At 34.7% G+C, this 22,920-nt stretch overlaps 1 protein-coding gene across 1 annotated transcript in view; it reads right to left on the bottom strand.

Moving 5' to 3' along the window:
• LOC132562821 (cytoplasmic dynein 2 heavy chain 1-like) overlaps positions 1 to 21,075 on the bottom strand; it is a 56,884-nt gene extending 35,809 nt beyond the window's left edge. The window contains exons 1-33 of the mRNA XM_060227598.1: positions 20,878 to 21,075; positions 20,053 to 20,359; positions 19,376 to 19,621; positions 18,748 to 18,980; positions 18,050 to 18,298; positions 17,814 to 17,887; positions 17,245 to 17,404; positions 16,394 to 16,569; positions 15,470 to 15,665; positions 15,003 to 15,111; positions 14,508 to 14,656; positions 13,513 to 13,611; positions 12,802 to 13,170; positions 12,233 to 12,360; positions 11,454 to 11,697; positions 10,962 to 11,111; positions 10,319 to 10,521; positions 9,745 to 9,900; positions 9,489 to 9,600; positions 8,779 to 8,949; positions 8,210 to 8,368; positions 7,814 to 8,037; positions 7,429 to 7,561; positions 6,453 to 6,683; positions 5,814 to 5,933; positions 5,258 to 5,532; positions 4,417 to 4,556; positions 3,837 to 3,955; positions 3,062 to 3,244; positions 2,384 to 2,607; positions 1,562 to 1,665; positions 1,079 to 1,293; positions 326 to 502 (exon numbers count right to left, since the gene is read on the bottom strand). Of these exons, the coding sequence (XP_060083581.1) occupies positions 326 to 502; positions 1,079 to 1,293; positions 1,562 to 1,665; positions 2,384 to 2,607; positions 3,062 to 3,244; positions 3,837 to 3,955; positions 4,417 to 4,556; positions 5,258 to 5,532; positions 5,814 to 5,933; positions 6,453 to 6,683; positions 7,429 to 7,561; positions 7,814 to 8,037; positions 8,210 to 8,368; positions 8,779 to 8,949; positions 9,489 to 9,600; positions 9,745 to 9,900; positions 10,319 to 10,521; positions 10,962 to 11,111; positions 11,454 to 11,697; positions 12,233 to 12,360; positions 12,802 to 13,170; positions 13,513 to 13,611; positions 14,508 to 14,656; positions 15,003 to 15,111; positions 15,470 to 15,665; positions 16,394 to 16,569; positions 17,245 to 17,404; positions 17,814 to 17,887; positions 18,050 to 18,298; positions 18,748 to 18,980; positions 19,376 to 19,621; positions 20,053 to 20,359; positions 20,878 to 21,075 (6,033 nt within the window). The remainder of the gene's footprint in view (positions 1 to 325; positions 503 to 1,078; positions 1,294 to 1,561; positions 1,666 to 2,383; positions 2,608 to 3,061; positions 3,245 to 3,836; positions 3,956 to 4,416; positions 4,557 to 5,257; positions 5,533 to 5,813; positions 5,934 to 6,452; positions 6,684 to 7,428; positions 7,562 to 7,813; positions 8,038 to 8,209; positions 8,369 to 8,778; positions 8,950 to 9,488; positions 9,601 to 9,744; positions 9,901 to 10,318; positions 10,522 to 10,961; positions 11,112 to 11,453; positions 11,698 to 12,232; positions 12,361 to 12,801; positions 13,171 to 13,512; positions 13,612 to 14,507; positions 14,657 to 15,002; positions 15,112 to 15,469; positions 15,666 to 16,393; positions 16,570 to 17,244; positions 17,405 to 17,813; positions 17,888 to 18,049; positions 18,299 to 18,747; positions 18,981 to 19,375; positions 19,622 to 20,052; positions 20,360 to 20,877) is intronic.
• Positions 21,076 to 22,920: the final 1,845 nt, after the last annotated feature.

The raw sequence follows: 22,920 nt of genomic DNA, 5'->3' as shown, positions 1-22,920 counted from the left end.
TATTTATTGACTGACATAAAAAAATCTTACAATATAAGATGTATGTGTCAGGTTATATTTTTTAAAAATTGATGATTTTATGTTATTTTGTATGTAAAACTTATCAAATGATTCAAAAATTTTCAGAATAGTTGAATTTAAACAGAAAAATTACATTTCAAGAAAAATTGTTTACAAACAATAAAGAAAAGATCAATTTCAGTTGTTTTAAAATTCTTTTATGAATTAATTAAAAATGTTAAATTAAAACTTTTATTTTGAAATCTTGTTAATCTCATATTTGGGAAAATTCATTGTTTGGGTAAAAAATATCTGGTAAACTGACCTGTGTCCGATGCATGGCCTTAGGATTCATGGTGTATTTGTTCACCTTTTTACCAATCTTCTTCATGCCCTGTCTCAATATCCTCCACAGAGTGGATTTTCCAGAGCCACTGGGTCCAACAACCACCACCCCTGTTCTCTGTCTAAGCTGCTCATACAACTCTAGAGACTTCTTAATCTGTAAAGGTCAAGGTCACATTAAGTAAGAGATTACGCTCATTTTAATTATGTCATGCATGCTGCATGTATGCATAAATTAAAAATTCACCAGGATCAAAGGTCAAATTTATACAGTAAGAGGTTAAGGTCACATTGAGAATATAGGCCAAGCAAAAGTATGCTGAAATGTTATCATTGCAAACAATAAATTTCCATCTTTTCAAGGTCAAGGTCATATTCAATATTTCATCTAAGTCAAAGTCATTTTAAAAATAGAATATATGTTATATTTAATATTTTTCCTCAGTCAAACAATTAGTTCCAAGTTCAAGATTATTGTAAAAGGTTAAGGTATTTCTAAGCATTGAAAGGTCAAGGTCACACTGAACATTGTATCAAAGCCAAGATCAAATTGAGTACAGTCTTCACAAAAAAAACTTACAAAAGTGAACATTCTTGAAATTAAGCACATACTATGGCAACCGAGTTTCCCCTCATTATTAACAGAATGTTATTTCAGAAACATGTAAAGCTGAAAGTTTCATTTTAGAGACAAAAAATAAGCAAAAAACATCCCACTTGTCAACAACCTTACCTGCAGTTCATTGACTCGAAGGTTTTTCTCCTCACAGACTGATCGGATAGCCTGGGCGAGCTCCTCATACTCAATGTCCTTAAACTCAATCCCTGGGAACACATCACTCACCAGGGCATTGAAGCGTGAACAGTCCGAGAATGTGAGTTTGGAAATAGTGTTGATGCGGAGAGCTTGTACTACAAGTTTGGCTTCTAGCTTTGGATCAATTTTACCTATAACAACATACCAGATTTTTTTTAATTTGAACTTCTAAGCATGCCTTACTCTCAAGTTTTTTTTACAGTTATATTAGGTGTTTAATGATTCTTAAATATAAAATTTGAAAGAAACCAATTCTCAATGCAAACATAATATAGACATAAATGAAACAGATCCAAGAGAGATGAAGTGTATTAAAGATAAATAACTTCTTAAATTTAAAATTCAACAACTTTACCATGAAAACAATTATAGATTAAATCTGTTTCAGAAAGTACTCACTTCCTTTCCTCTTTTGCATTTGTAGAAGGTTACCACACCCTCTAAGGACAGTTTTCAGGGCACGCAGTCCCCAGTCATAGTGTTGCTGGGGTGTCAACAGCTCCCTAACACAATCAACATTCATTCAATAAGTGGCAAGGTTAATAGGTCAATATGGGTGAAGGTTAATAGGTCAATAAGATTGAAGGCTAACAGGTCAATAAGGTTAACAAGGTCAAGTATGTCTACAACATTTTTGCTGAATATGCTTGGATTGCAACAGACCTAAATTAAAAGTCTAATTGAAAACAGTGAGGTAGAAAATAGGTCCTGATGACCTACATTGTAATAATATAGGTAACATAGACCTCTAATTCAATAATATCATAAAGTTTTGTGAATTTTGTACATTCAGTTATACAATACAAGTAACAAATCAATGGACCTAAATGTTTAACATTTGTATCATAAGACAAAGAGACACATACACAAAAAAACCCACAACAAGTCCTCTGCATCATCCAACAAATTTACATTTCCAAAAAACTATTACCTACACAGTATGTCTAAGGAAACTGATGGTCGCGAATGTGTTTGTTTTTAACAGGTTTTCTTTCAAATCCAGTGGTTTTTTATATCTTACTTTTGACTTAGGATTTCATTTCTAGTAAAATCATCAATGATAACCTACAGGAATTAACAATCTCTACATGAGATCCCAAATATGTTTGTATATTATAGGAAATCTCAGATTTTGTAGTCCACAAAGCTTTAATGAGTGATTAAGTTTTACTCAGAAAGAATTCAAACAGCAAGCCACTCGAAACCCACTATCACACTCACTTTGAAAGGTTGAAAATGGCCACGAGTTTACGTCCAAGTTCTTTGCCCTGTTTGAACCCTTCTGAGAAAAGAATGACCTCAGCAATCTGTTCATTGTCTGGCCTAGACATGGCTACAGGACGGAACAGCTGTTTGAGATTGTCGGGGAGTTTCTGTCTACCTCCGTATCCCTTTCCTGCTGGGTTCATGGTGATGAAGATGCCGGAGTTGTGGTCGATGTCAACCTTTGATCAGAGAATGTAATGTATAACATGTGATATATATATCTAATGCTATGCCATGTCACATAGTAGTATATTTTTTAATCTATATATATTATCATCAATAGAATTACAAACAAATGTCCTGTAATAAGCCCACCCCCTGACCTTGAAACAAACGTTAAGTGTTCCCCCTAGTCTTATTTCAGGATAGATATGATAGATACATGTAAAGATAAATTTCTTTTCCTTTCTTGGAAACTGGATGTCATTTGCAAATTTTCAAAACTAATTTATCTCCCTGTTATAATTGTGGAGTGAAAAACAGAGATTTAGATTTTAATCAAGTTCCAAGTTGACATATCCAGTGCTTGAAAAGATCCTACAAACATTACTGACAACTTTTAAAAAAGCAAGAATAAAATGACAATATATTGTCCGAAGATTTCTTCCCATAATTTTGTGAATGAAGACTTACATTTCTGCCGAGAAGCTCTGCGAAGGGTACCCTGTTTTTGATACTGTCCTGGATTATCTGGATCTGCATGGATACCGCAGACAACACAGCTTCCTCTAGACGATTAAACTCGTCAAAACATCCCCACGCACCACACTTCACCAGACCAATAAAGATACGGCCCATCGATTTTACATCGATACCCTAGCAAAAGATTAAAAAAATATTTACAATTCTGTTAGGTCAAATGTCTTATCAAAATATATTCATCTTTCAAATATAAATTTTTCAAACCAGTCCACAACTTCATGATCAGTTACTTGTTGAATATTTGCAGGAGTTCTGAATATGGGATTAATCAAAGAAAAAGCCAGGTAGTCTTGCAGGTCAAGTCATATCTTTACAATTGCCTGAAGGAGGAAACAAATCTCATTTGCTTTGTTGAAAGGCAAATGTGCTAACTTTTGGACATTTTCAGCAATTATTTTTCATTTTTTTTTTTTTTCATTTTTTTTCCCCTTTTTTCTTTTTTATTTAATGTAATGTAATTCTAAGCATAAAAGCATTTAAAAAATGTATAAGCCATATAAAATGTACATTTACAGAACTTTTTCAGAATTTCAGAAAAGATAGAACCTTAATTGCTTAGAAATATTTTTTTTTTCGGTGTTTATTAATGATTCTTAATCTAAACTGGTGTATCAAAAGAAAAAATTAGCCAGTTTCCCAATTCTCAAACATTCATTTGACCTCCACCCTCCATTTTCAATTTCAGTAAAACTTTAGAATGACGTACCTCATCACAGTTAAATACAAGCACTTGTCGTCCAAACAGTCCTCCAATGGCCTTCACTGATTCTGTTTTACCTGTACCAGCAGGACCATAGGGGTTTCCTCCCAACCCCATATGCATACCTAAAAATATGTCACATTTCAAATTTCAATATAAGACTCTCTAGTTACTTCAATTTGGCAGTTACACATTTGTCCTGGTTGGGGCAAGTTATTCAAAGTAAATTTTGTGAAATGTGATACCTATGTACCTGGGCATATTACATACATATTCAGAGATCTATATTGAGTGTAAAATCATTTGTCAGGTATCTTATTTCATGCTCTCTTCTATGACCCTGAACTTAGTGAAATCAAATCACATTTGAATATTTCCAACTATCCAATAGTTCATACAGAACTTAACCAGCAAGGTGGACCAAAACATCCTATCAAACTCTAGGTAAATAAGTGGGCTTATTAATGTACAATGACCTAACTTATTTTGCAATCCTACCAAGCAGCAATATATATGGATGAGCTTATTTATGAGCCTGAGTTTATTGAATAGTAAATATAGTAAGTATTCCCTGTACAGTACCTACCCTGTGTTAGAGTAAGGTAGCATTTGTCAGTAAGAGGGGTGTGTACCAGCTTCTGGGCGTTGCCCTGGTACTCATACGTATAGTCAAACTCTGCGTCCACCATTCTGATGCCACACGTACCATCCCGCTTCAGGTAAAACCTACAGGGTATAAAGATCAAATGAAACAAGATGTTTTCAGTTTCTTATACCATCTAAAAAATGTACTTTTTAAGTTTTTTTTTATTTTTTTTATTTTTTCATTTAGTTTCAATTCCTTATTTCTTTGCAATCAGGATTCCATTACTCCAAAGTATAATTAGATCGGTGATCTATAATTCTAAATATCTTGTCATTTAATTTTATTTTTTGTGAAAATACCTTTAAGAGCAACACTTGACCTAAAACTTCAACCAAATGTATGTAAATCCAGAAAATAAACAGTTGTTGAGCCAATAAAACAGAATTCCTCATTGCTGTAAACTATCATCTTGCCAACATGCCTTGTACTTCTCTTCTCTTACCTTACCTTTAACTACTGTGAAATCAGATATTTTCATAGGCTCAATTTTCAAGATTTAAAAGATTGAAGATTTTGTTGATAAAAATAAATTTGCTGACACTACTTTTAACAGTTTGTAGACATAAAAACTCATAAGTTAATAGTAACCATGAAATAAATGACAATAAAACTACTATGAAAATTAATAATTTCACCTCTTATAGCCACTACACAGACATATCCCTTTATATAGAATGACTAAACACTTTTGGGGCAAATTCTGCTAGACTTACAAATAAGAAAACACCCTTGTCCAACCAAAAACAAACAATACAATATAACAGGTCCAGGAGATCTATACCTGAGCTGTTTGTTCCACATCCAATCCTGGATATTGCGACAGCCCTGCTTGGTCAGCTGTTGTACCACATCTATGGCATGAATCGTGTCCAGAATCAGGGCTTTGAGTTTAAGGTCAAGGACATGACCTTCGACCCCACTTTCCTCACTCAAGTCCACACTGGTGTATGACTCAAGTTGTGCCTCCAGCTCCCGCTGGTAACCAGGTAGGTTGCCCTTGCTAATTGCATTCTCGCACGACTCGGTGAATCGGATTTGTTCAGCCAGACACAGCACCTATGATGAGAACATCAAAATTTATTCATTCATCCTCAAAAATAGAAATTTGTATAGCCTTTGTTGGGTGTTAAACAGTGAGGTTTTACTCTGAAGGGGGAATAAGGGAAGTTTTTAAGTAGCAAATCACGAGGTGAGGTTGGGCATCTAATATATCAGCCGTGGTGTGAACCAAGCACATGTACAAAATCTTAACCTGGTTTGGGTATAGTTACAAATTGTTAAAAAAAAACTTGAGACTATAGCTTTAAGACACATATTTGACAAGTTTATAAACTTACCTGTGAAGGGTATTTGCTTGGATCAAGCCCTCCTTGGCTCTTTTTTGAGTCCTGTAGACACTCACGGAGAAGCTCTTGTAATGTTGCTTTCATCTCCTCAGCAAGTTTGCTCAGCCATACCTACACAACAAAATATCATCACTAGTCACTTAAGTCTGTAGGTAAATAACAAAAAAAGATTAACATTCAATTGATTCAATACAGATTAACTAATCATTTTACACATGAGCAAAGCTTCAGTGTCATAGTCACTTAAAACTTCCCTAAGCACGGAAATGATCAGGTTTTTTTGTTCTGTTCGAACTTTACTGAAAATCAAATGCTCTGTCAACAGTTGGGTTCAATTTCAGGTGGCCTTCTCCTTGCAGTTGCTGGTGGTTTTCTCAATGAACATCATATGAGAGGCACATTATGAGCTATCCCATGCAACTAGGATACAGTGTCATGCCTAAGGACACATTCAAGTCAGCTTTCAGAGAAATACAAACCACTCATAGTAGGAATCAAACCCCAAACCACTGCCAAGGGTATGATAAAAGTCTCTGTTCTCCAAACAGGAAATAATATGACTTTACGGTCGCTACAAATAACTGCGGAATCAAGACAAACACTACAAACAGCTTAAAACTAGATCCTCACTTCCACTTCCGGCATTATCTTGACTTTCTTCTTCAACGGCACAACTTCACCCTCCAGTGACTTCATGGCCAGAATATGTTGGCTGTTTTCATCAAAATCCACAGAGTGGATCCCCGCAAACAGCTTCTTCAAGTGTGTCTGAATTACACTGGGATTTGTTGACTGGCCGAGGATTTCCAGAAGATCGTCGTCTCCAATGAAGTAGAATCGTGGAAACAGGGATCTTTTTTCCTGAAACAATACATTGTGAAAGGTAAATTTACTGAAGTCTAAAACATTAAAGTTGAACCATCAACACCAGTAATAAATACATATTTATAATATTAGGAAGGAACTTCAGGAACTAAAAAAAAAGTCATTTATGTCCACATCATACAAGTTTACATGATAAGTGTCAACCTATATCAATCTTCAATAACTTTTTTCTAATAGCTTTTTTTGTTTGTTTTGTATTAGCATTTTCTTTTGTTCATTTGGTTTTTTTTTTTTTTTTTGATGTTTTTATTGTTTTCAGGAGCCTAGAAAAGTTTACAAGTTTATTTCCAAACATACCTGAATAACAGTTTTGATAATGGAAAAGAGTCTGAGTCCAGGTTGTAGGTTCCATTCATATATCTTCACTAAGAATATAGCCTAACTTGAATTTAAACTAACAAAATTCTGAATATTACATTACAAATATGAAATGCCATAATATCCATTTTTACTTTTTTCACTCAAGTACTGCTTAAAAAAAACATGAATACTGCATATTTTTCCTCTTTTTGATAAGAGTCAAAATTTTCCTCTAACGATCATAAGCTGTAATTTTCTTCTTTTTAAGTTAGCTTCCATAACATGGTTAATAACTTGTTAACCTGACCCAAGGAAAGTTTTCTTCTTGCAAAAATTTTCTCCAATTTCTTTGTATAAATCATTGCATGTTTTGTCATCTCTGTTGAAAAACAAAAACAAATTTAATAGCAGTGTCACGAACCTCAAGGAACTCGTTGAGGGACTTCTGGCATCTCTGTAGCTGGTCAAGCATAGTGGTAAGGAGATTGCGCAGACCAGCTTTCTGGGTCATTGAAACAACCCGATTATCTCTTCTTACATCCATCATGATGTTTCTGTTACAAAAAATCGATCAGAAGAAAATGTGAAAATATTTTTTAGATTTCATTAATCATGATTAAGCAGATCATATAAATGTCTCATTGTCAATGTTGCTTTTCTAGACAGGTCAAATTGTCATGGGTTAACCATGGATATAATGACATATCAAATAGGGTAGTTCATTCTCTAAGACAAATAAACAAAAAATTGATGCATTGACATGATAATAATATACATAATGATGTTCTTATTGTATTAGCACTCACCTGAAGTCATCATCCACTCTCTTAAAGCGTCCCTGTTCCTTCGGGAGAGCTCCACGCCCAAATATGGGCTCAAGGTAGACCCACTTTCTCTGGATCTGGTTAAGATTGTGTAGGTATTCATCCAGGTCAGCCAAACGCTGTTCCCATACTGATGCTTTGTCCTCAAAACTCTTGTAATAGGGGGAGTCTTTCAGGGACTGGAGCAGGGCCTGGTTGTCTCCTACCTGTTGACACAAGGAAACAATTTGTATAGATAAAAATAATCAACATTTGCAAAGACAAAAATTTTAGTTCCAAATATTAGCCCCTGAACTTAGGGTAGGCCTAATATGTTATTTCATACACTAATCTTATCTATAAATCTTCAGTTATTTACCACTTGACATCATAATTTACCTGGTTCACAAGATCCTTCCAGTCTTTGATGAGCATCATGCTGTTTTTATTGCTGTCCTCATACTCTGTGAGGGTGAAGACAGCCCCAGCACCCCACAAGTCAAGCTCACGGATGGCCTCTCTTATAGTTACCTCCCCTTGGGCTCTCTGGTTCAGTTCCTAAAAACATCAAATAATTTCATTATGAATGTTACATGTCAATTGTGTTTAATATGCTTGTTTCTGTGACTAACTGTCTCTGTTGATATAAAAATCTATAAATATCTGTAGCAAGTGATATCCTTCATTCAAAATTATATGCTAAGTATTGACCTTGAAACTACAAAGATGGATGCACCCAAAGTATTTTCCTATTGGATATTGGGATGATTTTTTTAATCCACATAATATTAAGATGTTTTAGTATACTGAGACACTAAGACAACATTTATAAAGACAGGAGGGATGCGATCAATTGATTGCTAATTGGATAACACCATATGCCCATTATCAAAACAAGACATGAAAAAAAGGTTATATTACGGAAAAAAATAAAAATCATCTTTAAAAAATACAACAACATTGTCTACCTTCACAGCATCTGCATTTGCAATGATAGCATCACTAGCCCCGAGGACAGTTCCAAAGTTCAGTTTTTCCAGCGTTGTACCACGGGGCATTCCAAGCATCTGGAAAAGCTCCATCCAGTGATCCTGGGAGAGAGGCTCACCACGGACCCACTTCAGAACTGGCAACACATTCTGTAAAGATACCAGAGATAACAAGCAAAATTCTTTCTCTTTTACTGTATACAATGCAAAGGTCTATTGAATATCTGCTTGTCTATCATTGATCTTTCTCGGTGTTCATATGTGAATATACATATCTTTTACGAGTGGCAGTATGATAAGAGATTTGTTAATGAGCTTCACAGCCTAATATGTTAAAGGCCTTCCAATGAGTGACATTAAGGATTATTTCATGCATTTCACAGTGTAAGATTCTATTTATCACATAACTCAATTTCATGACACAATAGAACAAATGTTATAATAACTTAAATATGTATAAATTACAACACCGACACTTTTTAAGTATTCACTTTGGGGAAATAATGTGACTTCTTTCTTTCTGTGTTATTACACTAACTTTATATCAATCAATGCTTAAAACATTATGCATGCAGAAAATATTAAGATTGCTTTCAACAAAAATGGAAAGATTTTAAAATCCTGTGTCATTTTATGACAATAATTTAAATCAGGAGAAAAGCATCTGAATAACCTAGATTACAGTATACCTTGTATTTTTCTATGTCTTTCTGAAGCTTGACAGTCATCGTTGTTGCTTCATCAGATTTGAGCTTCTCATACCAGTTGCTGAGGAATTCTTCAAACATGTATGTCCTACTCCTGTTGGCATAGCAACAAAATTTTTCAATAAATACATTTAATTACAGATTTCAATACATACAACAAAAACCTGAAAATTTTATCCATGAAGGCAAAATATAACATCTAAAAAGTTCAACATATTTAGCTATGAGAAAGGCTTACCTGAAGGAGATCCAATCCTCCTTTGCAAGCTCTTGTAAGCCCTTGTTGAACTCTTCATACAAGCCCCACATGCTCTCGTATTGAGCCATGTCAGCTCGGAGCTCATCTGCAAGTTCCATCTCAGGCAGATCCATCCCAAAATGTTCGCAGTCATTACTGAAGCAAAAAGTTTACAAGCCTTTTAAAACTTTATTTGGTAGATAAGAAAGTTTCCAGTAAAAGTACAAGAGTTTCTGTCGTCTACAAATTGCTACACACATACATTATAAACAAGCAAAATTAAAGAAAACACTGCAAATGACTGCCCAACCTTGACTTTGATATTGTTTGCCTTGACAAAAATGTAGACAAACACTAAATCTAACCAAAATGTCTACCATCTATTTCAGCTAGAATAAAACTGCTTATACCACAACCACTTTTATTCTACAGCTAATATCAACCTGAAGAAAATGTTCAGAATTATCCAGCTCAGCTGTCCAGAAAAATGTGTTTAAAAAAGGAACTCTCTCTAAAAACTTTCCAGCAAGTTCAACTGTAGACTAATTAGCAGATAACAAAAAAAAGTATTTACACTAGAGACTGCCTATTTTTCTCCAGTTCAGCAAACTCTTCTCGCTTGTCTTTGATGATCTGCATAGCAGCTTCACATTTCTTCTGGTTCCCATCTAGAGCATCATCTCCTGGTTTCAGCTGGTGCCATCTGGCAGCAAACTTCTCCACCTCCTGTGTGAAGGCCTTTACACGCGAGTCTACATTGCTCTTCATCACATCCACCTTGAAAATTTTGACAAAATTTTAACAAAAGGGTATCATTTTCATCAACACAGGTATAAAACAGATTTACCAGGTAAGTAAAAAAAATAATGAATTGAAAATAATAATTTTGGAGTGCAAAACATTTTTTTCTTTTTTGTTTTAATCAACTGAAAAAAACCCAACCATTTGTTTACCCATTAGTCTAAGAATATGTCTAACTGGACGCTTAGCCGTGTAAGTTATGTGAACAGCTAAACAATCATTATGTCAGTATAATTATCCAGTTACCAAAAACATCATCCATTTTTATTACTGTATCTCTTGGACAATAAGCCTATGTCTTGTAATAAGGTCACTTATATATACTTCTGTTGAGTAAAATTACCAAGAAGTGTTTCAGTCCCCTAGGCTTATTGCAGGCTAAATACAGTATAAGAATCTGATCAATAACCACTGACCTGCTCCTTGACCATCAGCTGGTGACTCTCCATCATAAGTTCAAACTTATCCCAGAATCCCTGTAGCTGGTTTAAGGAGTCTACACCACCTCCTGCCACTGACCGCAGCAGTTTGTTCTTCAAGTCTGCACGCTCAAACAGTGGCTGAACCTAATTGAAAATATTTATTGCAATTTTGATTAATTTTGTTATTGAAAATTACATTTGTAATTTCAATACACAATATTCAACAGGTCATGAAATTATTGTAAATGTGATATTTTAGGAGGGAAAGGGGGAAAACTTTTGTGATTTTACCAAAACCTTGATATGAAAGGAATGTATTTTTTTTACAAGAGACTATTGTAATAATTATTGTTTTCTTTTCTAATTTTGTTTTCCAGTTATCTATTTTACAGTTTAAACAAAAAATAGAACTGTTTAAAAACAACAGTCTTTACTGTAACCAATAACAACTTCAGAAACAATTATGTAAGCAAATATTGACCATACCTCTTTTCGCTCTTTGGCGAATTCAGCGTGCTTTGCATTAGCGACACCTATCTCCTCCACTGTCTGTGGTCTGTTGGACAGCGTTTCCATGGCACCTTTGAGGAAGGTGTCGATGGTGGTCACGTCACTGTTAATAGCTTTTCGTAGGGAGTTGACGAGGGCATCGAACAGTCGCTGTATGTGGTCATCAATGACTGCTTTCACTGGAGTTGTGTTGACGGTCAGACAGTCAATCTTCAACTGACTGTAAACATGTGCAAATGTTGAATTAATATTGATTCAAATTTTCATTCCTAAACAACAGAAGGTTAAACAACATGACTTGAATCTAATTGTTCCCCAACAGTGAAAGAGTAAAATAATATTTGAAATTAATTCCCACTCTGAAATCGCCTGCATTTGAAGGCAAAATGACTGTACAGATTAGGACTGAAATAGACTAGTGGAATACTCAGTACTTGTGGTTGAGGGGTTTGCTAAGTCTGTTTGAAACTAACAGATGTATATCATTTGTTTTCAGAATTTCTGTATGAAAAAAGTGTTGTACACCCATATTTGTAGCAATACAATAAAGATTATTCATTACAAACATTTTTTCACTTTGAAGTCTCGATATATCCTTCCATATACAAATGGATATATAAATCAATGTCACCTGGACCATTTCAACCGTGTCACAAAAAACAATTGGAATCTGATCTTGTTGACAGGGAAAATACAATCATATACTTTACTAATGAAGCACATCAACTCTGTTGTCTTTCAGAAAGTTTACTTACTTTGGCAGTTTTTCTGCATCCCTGCCTCGTGCCTTGAGTCCCTTGAAGTTTCTCTCCCAGTCTGAAAGCTCCTTTAGATTATCCTCCACAAACTGATCAAGGTCTATAGCCCCTAGGACCACCCATTCCTATTAGAAAAAAAACACAACATGCTATCAAAAAGATCAGAAATAGGTTGAAAACTAACAAAGATTCAATAACAGACAAAACACAACATATGTTCAAACAAGTGGAGAATGAAAAAAAAAACAGCAAGGATTATGATAGTGAGAAAATAATTAAACTTACTTAAATCTCTATATGTTTAAGATCTATGGTTACATATATGGTACACTCTGTTTAAAACCAACACTGTTTAAACCAAAAACTGTTTATCAAAAATATTCTCTAGCAGGCCAACACCAGCCTTATCAAGAATCCCCACATGACTCCTATGGGCCATTAAATGAATGGCACTCTTATCCATGATAAAATATTGTAACCTTAATTTACAAAACCAAATCATCCATCTAGTAGTTTACTACAGGTGATTTACTATCAAATCAATACTACCGGGTACATGTAAGTACCTTGAATTGTTCCTGAGCAGCATACAGACGTTTAAACAAGACGTCTGCTTTCCTGTAGCATGTTATGAAGCCTTCAGCATTGCGATCGATGATCGCGGGGAATATGAGGTTTGTAGCCTCGTCCCCTACGCCCTTGAAGTGGTTAGGGATGCTGATGAAACGCTTCATCTCACGGAAATATTTGGCCTTGATCTCCTCAAAGGGCGGACGGAACTGCAGCTGCTGTTGTCTAAAAGTCAGCTCAACCTTGATCTCAGGTAGGTTTTCGTTCAAGGCCTCAAGTCCCATTTGGTATTGGTGTTCCAGTGCCTTGTACAGCTGTCTGTCCCAGTGAGCCTTCCATGGCTTCATATTGTCCGAAGAAAAGCCCTGTACACAAAATTAAATTCCATTAAGCCAGGGAGCTGAGCCATACTAGGCTATTTTTGATATTAAGGATATGGGTTTATAACATAACAATTACATTTTGGTTGCAGTTCTAGTGGACCTGTAAAAGATGTGGGTGAGCTAATTACCAAATAAACAGGGCTAGAAATTAAAGCCAAATAACCTGGCAAGACAAATCTTAACACTTAAATGAAGATTCACAATTTTTTTTTTTTACATTATATAGTATCAGTGACCTCTAACTAAAGAGATGTAGTTTCTAGTACAATCAAGACAATAAGTAAGAGGTGTGTGATTATACTCCTCCTGGTTTTTTTGTCTTACCTGTTGGACAAGACTGGCCATGAGATGGCGAATGTCCATCAGTCCATCTTTCCATTTCTGTTGTTGTCTCAGCAAGTCAATGCCCATCAGCTGTTGGGTCTGTGTCGCAAAAAGTTCAGTTTTAAATTGATATACATGTAGATGTTATCAAATAATTTAGTCTCTAAAAGACATTGTGTATCATCCAAATATGTAAGCATATGTAGACTAAAATTGTTTCTAAAAGTTCACTTCCTGTTTGTCCTATGTAAAGTTCACAGCAATTAGGTGCAAGCATTATTATAATAAAGGACAAACATATAATGCACTACTGGAAAGAATTTTATACAGGCAATAAATACAAACACAGAAAACACAAAAGATTCCTCTCAGTTTTGAATGTTGTAGCAAAGGATTATTTTGTATGTATCAGATATCAGATTCAAGCAACGTGAAGAGAATATGCATGCAGGATATGTTTGGTAAAACTTTTCAGTTAATTGGTGGCGTTACACTTTAAATATTATTATCTCCCCAGACAAAATAAATTGTAATATTATTTTGTATGTGGTAGGTAAGGCAGTAATAGACTAATTGACTGAACATAGCCAACAGGCTCAGAACTGTTCGCAAAACAAGTAAATTAACATTGTATGATGAGAGATGATGTAAGAAACACTTAGCTATCAAATTTATTGAGTTCTGATATATCATACTTATAATTACTAAAACCCAATACCAGGTAACTGTATGATATAATCAAACAAACTCCTTGTGAAATCATTATAAAATGATATTAAATACTTGTCTACAGACTGAAAAGTATAATGTTAAATTGAAACCTGTCTATATTACATGGAATCTTACAAACATGTCAAAATATTTAACTCATAAATGTAAGTCGACACTCATATCAGATCTTCTGTTCAGATCTATATCTGTAGTTATAACAATACTCCCAGCAGTGTACAGTTTTAGTCTTCTGTAATAATAATTCTACAAATACACATCTCTACCTTATCACAGACAGTGTTGTGAGATTTCCTCAGTCGACGATTCTCAGTGGTCAGCCTCTCAGCTGCCTTTTGCAGCTTCTTGATGTAATGGTCAAGCTCATCTGGATTGTCCCAGGTGATCTCCACATTCTCTCCCTTAGATTTACTCCCTAGATAAAAATAATACTATTGTTAATTCAAGTCTCACTTCTTTCAATATCTAAATCAGTGTTTTCCCATCTACCTTTCCTCCCCATCAAAAAACATACAGAATAAAGGAAAAAGGTAGCACCTATCTGTGATCTCCATCACTCTCATATTTTATCTTTTTCCATCTCCTTGATAAAAGTTAATACACAATTTATAATACATTCATGATACTTTAACAATTATCTCCCTTTAATTTGTTTACTTATGCAAATCCATCTTGATAGTTTAATCATATTGAATTTATCAGTACATCTTTCTTCAATATGAAATACTTATAAAAGATCTTTCATCTAACTTGTAACTTACCAGACTTTGGGTTTTTGACAAGTTTCTCGAATGCGAGGGCAGAGTTCAACATCATAGCCTGTTGGCTTGTTATCATCTGTTGGTCGATGGTATTGTAGAAATGGGCCACCTGTTGATTAGGTTATAATCATTAAGATTAACATTTTGGATGCAAAGCAATAACATCAATAATCATCTAGCAATCGGAGAACTTTTTTTATCTTAGCCCTGCAAGAATCTCTTCACATTCAAAGGAAGAAATGTTCTACTTTATTTTAAAAAAACACATGTAGAAAATAACGGAGAAAAAAATTCAAGCATAAAATACATTCGCATTGAACTGGAACAAAAATTGATATTTCATATCTGGTTTATAAAATAATGATTGTATTATAATCATGACAAGCAGGCATTAATATTAACTTGCTGGGGTAAATCTTATTTCTTTATAAGTGTTAAAGAATTGTGCTCCACGTTCTATATCTTACCTGTTTGAGTACAACACCATGCCTGTAAAACTTCTGTGCCGTGTTCGATACATGCATGATCTTGGCAGGAATAACAAATCCCATGGAGCCAAGTTGTCTGACCTCTCTCATCAAGGTCACCAGGCGGTCGCCATAGTTTACTCTCAGTTTACCAGTGTTGTGGTTCAATTCCATGAGACGGCCATTAGTTTCCAAGCTTAAAACATAAATATCAAATATAATCAGAATTTGTCTGTGGTCTATCACTCAATTTTAGTTTAAGTTTAAATAACATCAAGTCTACACAGAGATGTACCTGTACTAAGAAGTATATCCACCATGCTTGAGAGTATCTTATTCTGTCTGTTTATAGAAAATGACCTCAATTTATGAACTTCTTGGGCCTGTATTGAACATTGTCTATACTGCATTAAAGTAATTAATTTTCATGGACCTCAAGAGTATGTGTAATCCAAGAATTCATATATACACAAAATATTGAAATTAGCATAAGTAAATTTTTCATCTATATATTGAGCTGTATGGCATAAAATTAAGTATCAACAAAATAATATTTCTTTGTAAAACCAAGAAAAATGAGCTTCGACAAATGTATCACTTAACAATATCGTAATATGAAATTTGAAGAATTTCTGACTTTCAGAAAAATTTTAATGGATATAGACATAGATCGGGGGATATACACTTGCAGCAAGGCTTTTACATTTCTGATATTGGACTAGATAATAATAAATTAAAGACTTATATGAAACATAATTGAAAATTTGTCACTAAATCCCTGTTTTCACTTTCAATTAATGCCTTCACTACATTGCTATGGTAGTCATTTAAGTTGCTGAATAATTCAAAAAAATCTTTTTTTTTTAATTTGACTGTTGAGACAGTTGAGCAAGTATGAGACACAGACAAATAAAACCTGACTACCTGAGTGGTTCCCTGGTGTCATTGATGCGGTCAAGCATATCACGTGTCCAGTCATCATAAGTCTCTGTTCGCCAGTTCAGTAACTCGTCCTGAAGCTCCTGTGCATCCTTCCTGAACTTCTTAAACCCAGAGAGATCTCCAAGTAAGGTCTCAGCTGTCTTAATGGTTTCTTCAACCTGGATGAATGTAAAGTTAAAGTCCTTGAAGTAGATTTCAAATGTAGCATCATACTGTCAGAATATTTATACTTTATTTTACTGGATGTAGATAAATCATAAGAACAAAAGCTGTGAGCAAACAGAAAATAAACTTTATTTATCCTATAAAATCACTCACATAAAAAAAAAAGAAATGAGAAAAATGATGAACTTGGTAATTACATTTGATGGTAGTTAAGCCATCGTCAAGGAAATTAGTTAATGGACAGTGATACGGATTTTCTATATGGATGTTCAGGCGTAAGCAAAGTAAGGTATACAATGTACAATATCAACAAAACTTTGCTCTGTAGATTTTTCATCCTCTGTCCATTAGGAAAGTCTTGTATCTTTTAACCAAGAAAACACATACAGTTTACATCCCTTACATATATATGTACAATGTAATGTTTAAAAATCTAACAAAGTGTCTCCTTTTCTTATCTTGCATGCACATATAAAAAATCTCACAACATCTACGACACTCAAATTGGATCACTTTTTTAATATGTGATGTTAACTTAATCTCCCTAGTTTTGTGCCCCATTGTAGACAATTTCTGATAACTCCTATCCATTGAATCTCCTTTTCCTCCATTGCTCCTTTTTTCCAATTTTCTACCGAAATTCCCTACCTCTCCTTTGTTTGACTTACCCGTGCCTCAAGTTGCCTAACAAATACCATGTTGTTAACAATCTCTGGCAAATTCTTGCCCTTAGGAACTCCTTTGCCTCCCGGCCGTTGTCCAGTACGTTTCTGGAAATCATTCTCCACCTCTTTAACATTGACATTCAGTTGGCCCAGCAGTGTCTCTCTACAATTCACAAGTACATGTTTATAGATATTTTGGGATATAGGGTATATATTAACTTCAAAAATTACTTCTTTTTTCAAACAAGATGCACAGGTATGTATTACTAGCTATGGAAACTGACTCAATGAATAAGTTAGCTCAAATGTTATTGGTGATTCCTCAATATATATATGCAAGGGAGATAATTCAAACACACAGCTCACAAGACTGTTCTTGGGGCAAATTTGAAATAACATTTGTTATAACCTGTATCATCAATTGTACATATCTGGAATAAATTTCCAAACCAAATTTGAGAACTACATTCAAACTGATAAATCAATTATTCAGGACTTTGCCAACATAATACGAAAGTTATTGAAAATTGATATGTGTAATTCAACAAGAAAATCTATTTTTTAACCCTCACCTTTCTGACACCATTTCTTTGTTGATATTCGGTCTCTTGATGAGTTCCTTGTACCGCTGAAACTCTCTCAACAACTGCAATGGCAAGATCAAGATTCAAAATGCTTTCAGACTTTATAAACTGAAATAATTCTGTCTAATGAACCACAAAATGTGAAAGAACTCTTGGTTTTCACATATCACCTCTCTCAATTGATTGTGACAGATAACCAAGTAAAAACAAGTGATTTCTCCTACCTGTTGTGGGTAACCTTCAAGAGCCTTTACTTGGCTTCTCAGTTTGCCTGCTATTTTCTGTTCAACAGGCGACATGATTTTATCATATTGAGCAACAGCAGCATTCCAGAGTGGCATGGTGTAGGGGTTGTACTGAAGGGGGTTCAAGCCTACGAACGGGGAGAAGGCATCAGTCGTACGAAGTTCTTTCTGCTCCTGGGAGCTCAACAACTGTACTTGCTGTTCATGGACAATCCTCAGTGTCAAAATCTGTTTACAGAAGTTTGAAGGAGTGCGTAATTATGTGTTACAGCAGATGACAGTTAAATGTATCACTTAAACCTCAAATTCACATTTTTAAAGGATTTCTACTTTTGTTATTTATATTTACAGAAAACCCTTTCTTAGCAAATTAAAATCAGTTAGCATAATTTCTAAGCAAATATAACAAACGACACTAATCTTCCTAACTACAATGACTCAGGATCAACAGAACAAAAGAAATATGTTTTTACATCATTAAACCTTTGAAGTTAGTAACCATTTAGTAATTTTCGTCCATTCAGCTATTTCAAAAAGTAGAATAATGCATGATACTAATGGCTACCTGACTGCAGGAGTTGGAACTCATCCTTTTTTATTTCTTAATTTTAAAGTAATTCTTTAAAAAAAATAAATTTAGATGACAATAGCTGTAAATCAAAATTATTACAACAAACCTCTTCTAATCTCTGTGCCAGCTTTTTAAGGTTCTCAGGTGTGAATCGTTCTCCTTTCCAGGGATTTGGACGAAAGTTCTTCCAGAATTGAGTGGTCAAGGTTTCACACACTCCAACAAAGCGTTCACAAATGGCTACACCTGACCTTAGAGATTCCTTGACTTGTCCGTAATCACCCTGCCAAAGGTCTTCTTCTGCCAGCTTTCTCTGGACATACCGCCCCAGGGAACCTCCTGATGTACAAAACAAAATATGGTTCAGGATACAGATACTCTAACTCTAGATTACCCTGAATTAGTTAATGTTGCATATCATGATACACAAAGAAAGTCCTTGTTTCCCTGGAGTCAAGAAATCTTCACAACCTATAAACATTAAAAATATTTATTCCATTTCTGAAATTAAGAATATTGACTTCAAAACTGTGTTAGCCATTATGACTATCCATGATAAGAGATGAAATGTCTGAAAAGAATTCTTGTTTTGAAATATGTCTTACTATAGACTCAATTATTGAACTCTATTGAACAGTATTAACTTTCCAGTAGATTTAACAACAGTGTAAAATGTGCTAAAACTACAGACAGAGTTACAAATCAAGGTTTGATTTTGTTAGAATTAAACAAACCTATGATGTCCATAAGATGTTTCATTCTATCCTCTGGGTATGGGTTTCTGTCTTCTCCTTTCCAAACTTCATCCAGTGTATCTTGTGTGATTTCTACCAGTTCCATTACATCCTGGAGTCCCATGGCATCTAATCCCCCAAACTCTTTAGAAATTGGCTTGAACAAGTCTACAAAGTTAGCTGCCCGTTCACTACTTCTAGCCTGATCTGCCCAGTACTGAAACTCATCCGAAGGACTCAGGATAGCTGCAAATTCAAAATAAACATTTTTTTATTGATACACAAAATTTTCATACACATGCAAAGAAGATAGTAAATTTTGGTTATATAGTCCTTTATTATAAACAACTGATTGTCCAATCAAAAAATTCTGTGTTACATTTTTGATGAATCAGAATTTCTGAATATCAATAAAATGGAAAACATGGTTGTTTACTATAGATGAGCTGGACATGCAGTGACTGAGCATCCATCCTGAAAATGTTCTGTACTTGAAGTTAAAATACTCAATGTGGGATGTCAGCGGTACAGCAGTATCAACATCATAGCTGTTTATAGATAATGCACCTCATTCACTCAAAGAGACATACTAACTTATTTGCAACTAAGACCAACATAAGCCCCGTTTAGATAACGTGTGGGCTCAATGGACTTATAACAAGATATAGTCTACTTACATCCCAAGTTGTCACCATCCTTTGATTTGCCACTGAAGGAAGCATCTTGCTTCCTGATAGCACTCCCCAGTCCTGCCTCCAGCTCGCTTATCAAGCTCTGCAGTTTCGGGTCAAGATTGCGACTCCATTTACCATCTTCAAGAAGAAGAGGAGCGTAAACCTTCTGGACAGCATGGTAGAGAGTGCTGAGTGGGGAGTCTACCATTGTAGACACAATGATGTTTGTATGTAGGTCATCGGGCGTAATCACATCAGGACGGATTTTAAAGAAAACTATCACCTTTTCTTTCTGATCATTGGGTTCAATCTGAAAAATAAAAAGGCATTTATCAACCAACTCCTTCTTTGTAAGATCTATGGCCAGTTGACAAAGTAGATTATATGGTAGCAATATCACCTGTGAAATAAATCAAGGATTACCATAGAGAACAACACTAAAGGAGTAATAAGCTGCTCTATGTCTGCTTTTTACCTTTTGAACCTAAATAATCACCTGACAGACACTACACAACAAAACAAAAGTTCATTAATTTTGAAGAACAAATATGAGAAGAAAGATCACTCTTAACACTGATGGTTTTTAAACTTAATAATTACAAATAGCTATTCAAGCTTTTTCTGGCCCCATCCCAACTTCAAAACAATTTGACAAATTCATGTACTGTGGATATCTGGCATGATCAAAATATTTTCACCATTTCAATAAAAGAACTTACTAGTGCTTAAGACAGGAGAAACTCAGGTTAAAAGAAAACAAGTATAGGACTGAAATGTGTTATACACATGTAGAAAGCCTTAACAATTTGCATGTCCAAAACTAATCACCTTGTTTGAAAGAAGCAGACGTCTCCCACTGGTACGAGCATCTGGTCGTGCCACCAATACTGGAACGTTTCCATCATCTAGGAAACTATTCATTGAAGGAGTATCCCCAAGAGTTGTGATGACGCCATCTGTGGGTGGCACACCAAAATAGTTGGCTGTTGTTGCCAACAGGTATTCTTTCCTTGAATCCCCTGGCATTTTAACGTTGATTGGATTTCAAACATTCCTGTACAGAAATTAACAAGATTCAAGAATAGCAAAGACCTACAGTGTGTTGTTTATTTCTACATTGAATATCTATGTAAATTTAGTCTACATTCCGGTTAAAAAACCGAGTTAACTATTCTAGTTTTCAACTAACTAAGACCCTTGATACAATTTTAATAATAAAGAAATGTCTTTTAAACTATTATCAAAAATTATATTTTATACAAGTTTGCAACAAATTCCAATTACTCAATACACATTTCAGCCAAGACACCGAGTCAATGTTCTTAGAATAACTACTCCTCAACATGTCCATTTATCAATCATAGTTAGATTGAAGCACCATATCACACATTTCAACAAAATCAAATTAACTACAAAATACTATACATATATAAAAGAGTTCTCACATAATTTTAACTACATGTGAAGCAGCTTTCACTTGCCCAGGAATGCAGCTACAGTAACAATGTAACATATATTTCGATTGGTTGATCTGGACGCTACTGGATATTGACCAATAAACGCAACGATTACAACAGCGTTCGGTTTGAAGGCAACCTCGATCCATACCCTTTGCAAAGTCACGTAGGAAAGGAGGTTGAGGCACAGGTTCATTTCCGTTCCGCAAACGCTGCAGCAAAGAAACGGCAGTATTAACAATTTGACATTTTTTTCAGTTTGTGGTAGGTATGAAAGACGGTATTTCCATATTTCAGTTTTTGTTCTATTCACCTACATGAAGCATAATGCAATTCAAAACTTCACGGTGAGTTTTATCTGTCCAAACTTTTGCTTAAATTTCCTTATGATTCTTCTTTTGACTTGTCAGACGAATGACCCTTTCAGGTTCAAGTGTCATTTGTGAACTCGAAAAGTTCATCAGAACTTGACCAGAATATACCTTATGCGTCGTAGGCTTGTATTGATTTCCATGCAATGTCCTCTATTATCGATTTTTTTTCTCGCTGTTGCACTTATTCATTTAATGTAGATCAATTTGTTGACATCAACGCACAACCCAACTGTACGTGGAATTGTAATGGGTTATATAAATACTGAGCCAAAACCAGGATTAATTTCATGACTAGATTCCAGAACTTTATGCTCATATGTCACACTACCTTTGATTTATCGTTCCATTCATATAATTTCCTGTTCACAACGCCATATTATTCAAGTTGAAAACAATGCCAAGATCCGGCTGAGTAATGGGGTTGTTTTCGTATTAAAATCTCAGTCATTGTTTCTATAAAAGGCATAGAATGACCTAAAATAGCCTTTTGATGGTAATGATTTTTTACAAGGCAGGTTTTGTTACTATCATTTGCATTGCTAACTATATGTAGGCATGAACTGATAACAATGGCTAGGAGGAGGTTCTTTGGGAGCCCATAAAATGCATCTTCTGATACATTGTTGTAAGATCAGCAATTATTCAGTGTTGAAGGCCTTCTATCATATTAAAAAAGAATCTGTTTTGACTGTTTGCATACAGTGTTTTTCAGAAAAGTCTGAAGCTTAAAATGAAAAAATGTCTTAAAATATTGCATTGAAAGACACAAAAATAAGTGCATTCTATGCAAACATCTTTGTGAAATAACTATATTTCATATGATTTGGAAGTATCAGGAGTTTCAGTGAAGCCTTGAAAGTGTGGTTTTGACTCACAGGATTAATTATAGCTTTCAGTGAAAAAATGTTTGACATTTTATTGTATAGAATACTTTTGGCTTTTGTTGGGACAGTATCTTTAAGTGGAAGTTTTAAACTATGTGTCAGGTTAAATTTGAATGTCAAAATCTATTATTTAGCTGAAACATGTATAATGGCAGA

The sequence above is a fragment of the Ylistrum balloti genome, unplaced genomic scaffold (genome assembly GCF_031769215.1).
Source record: "Ylistrum balloti isolate Yb309-2 unplaced genomic scaffold, AGI_CSIRO_Ybal_v1 Utg369672, whole genome shotgun sequence".
NCBI lineage: Eukaryota > Metazoa > Mollusca > Bivalvia > Pectinida > Pectinidae > Ylistrum > Ylistrum balloti.
Note: the sequence above shows the minus strand (reverse complement) of the source record. Positions and strands in the feature narration are given on the sequence as shown.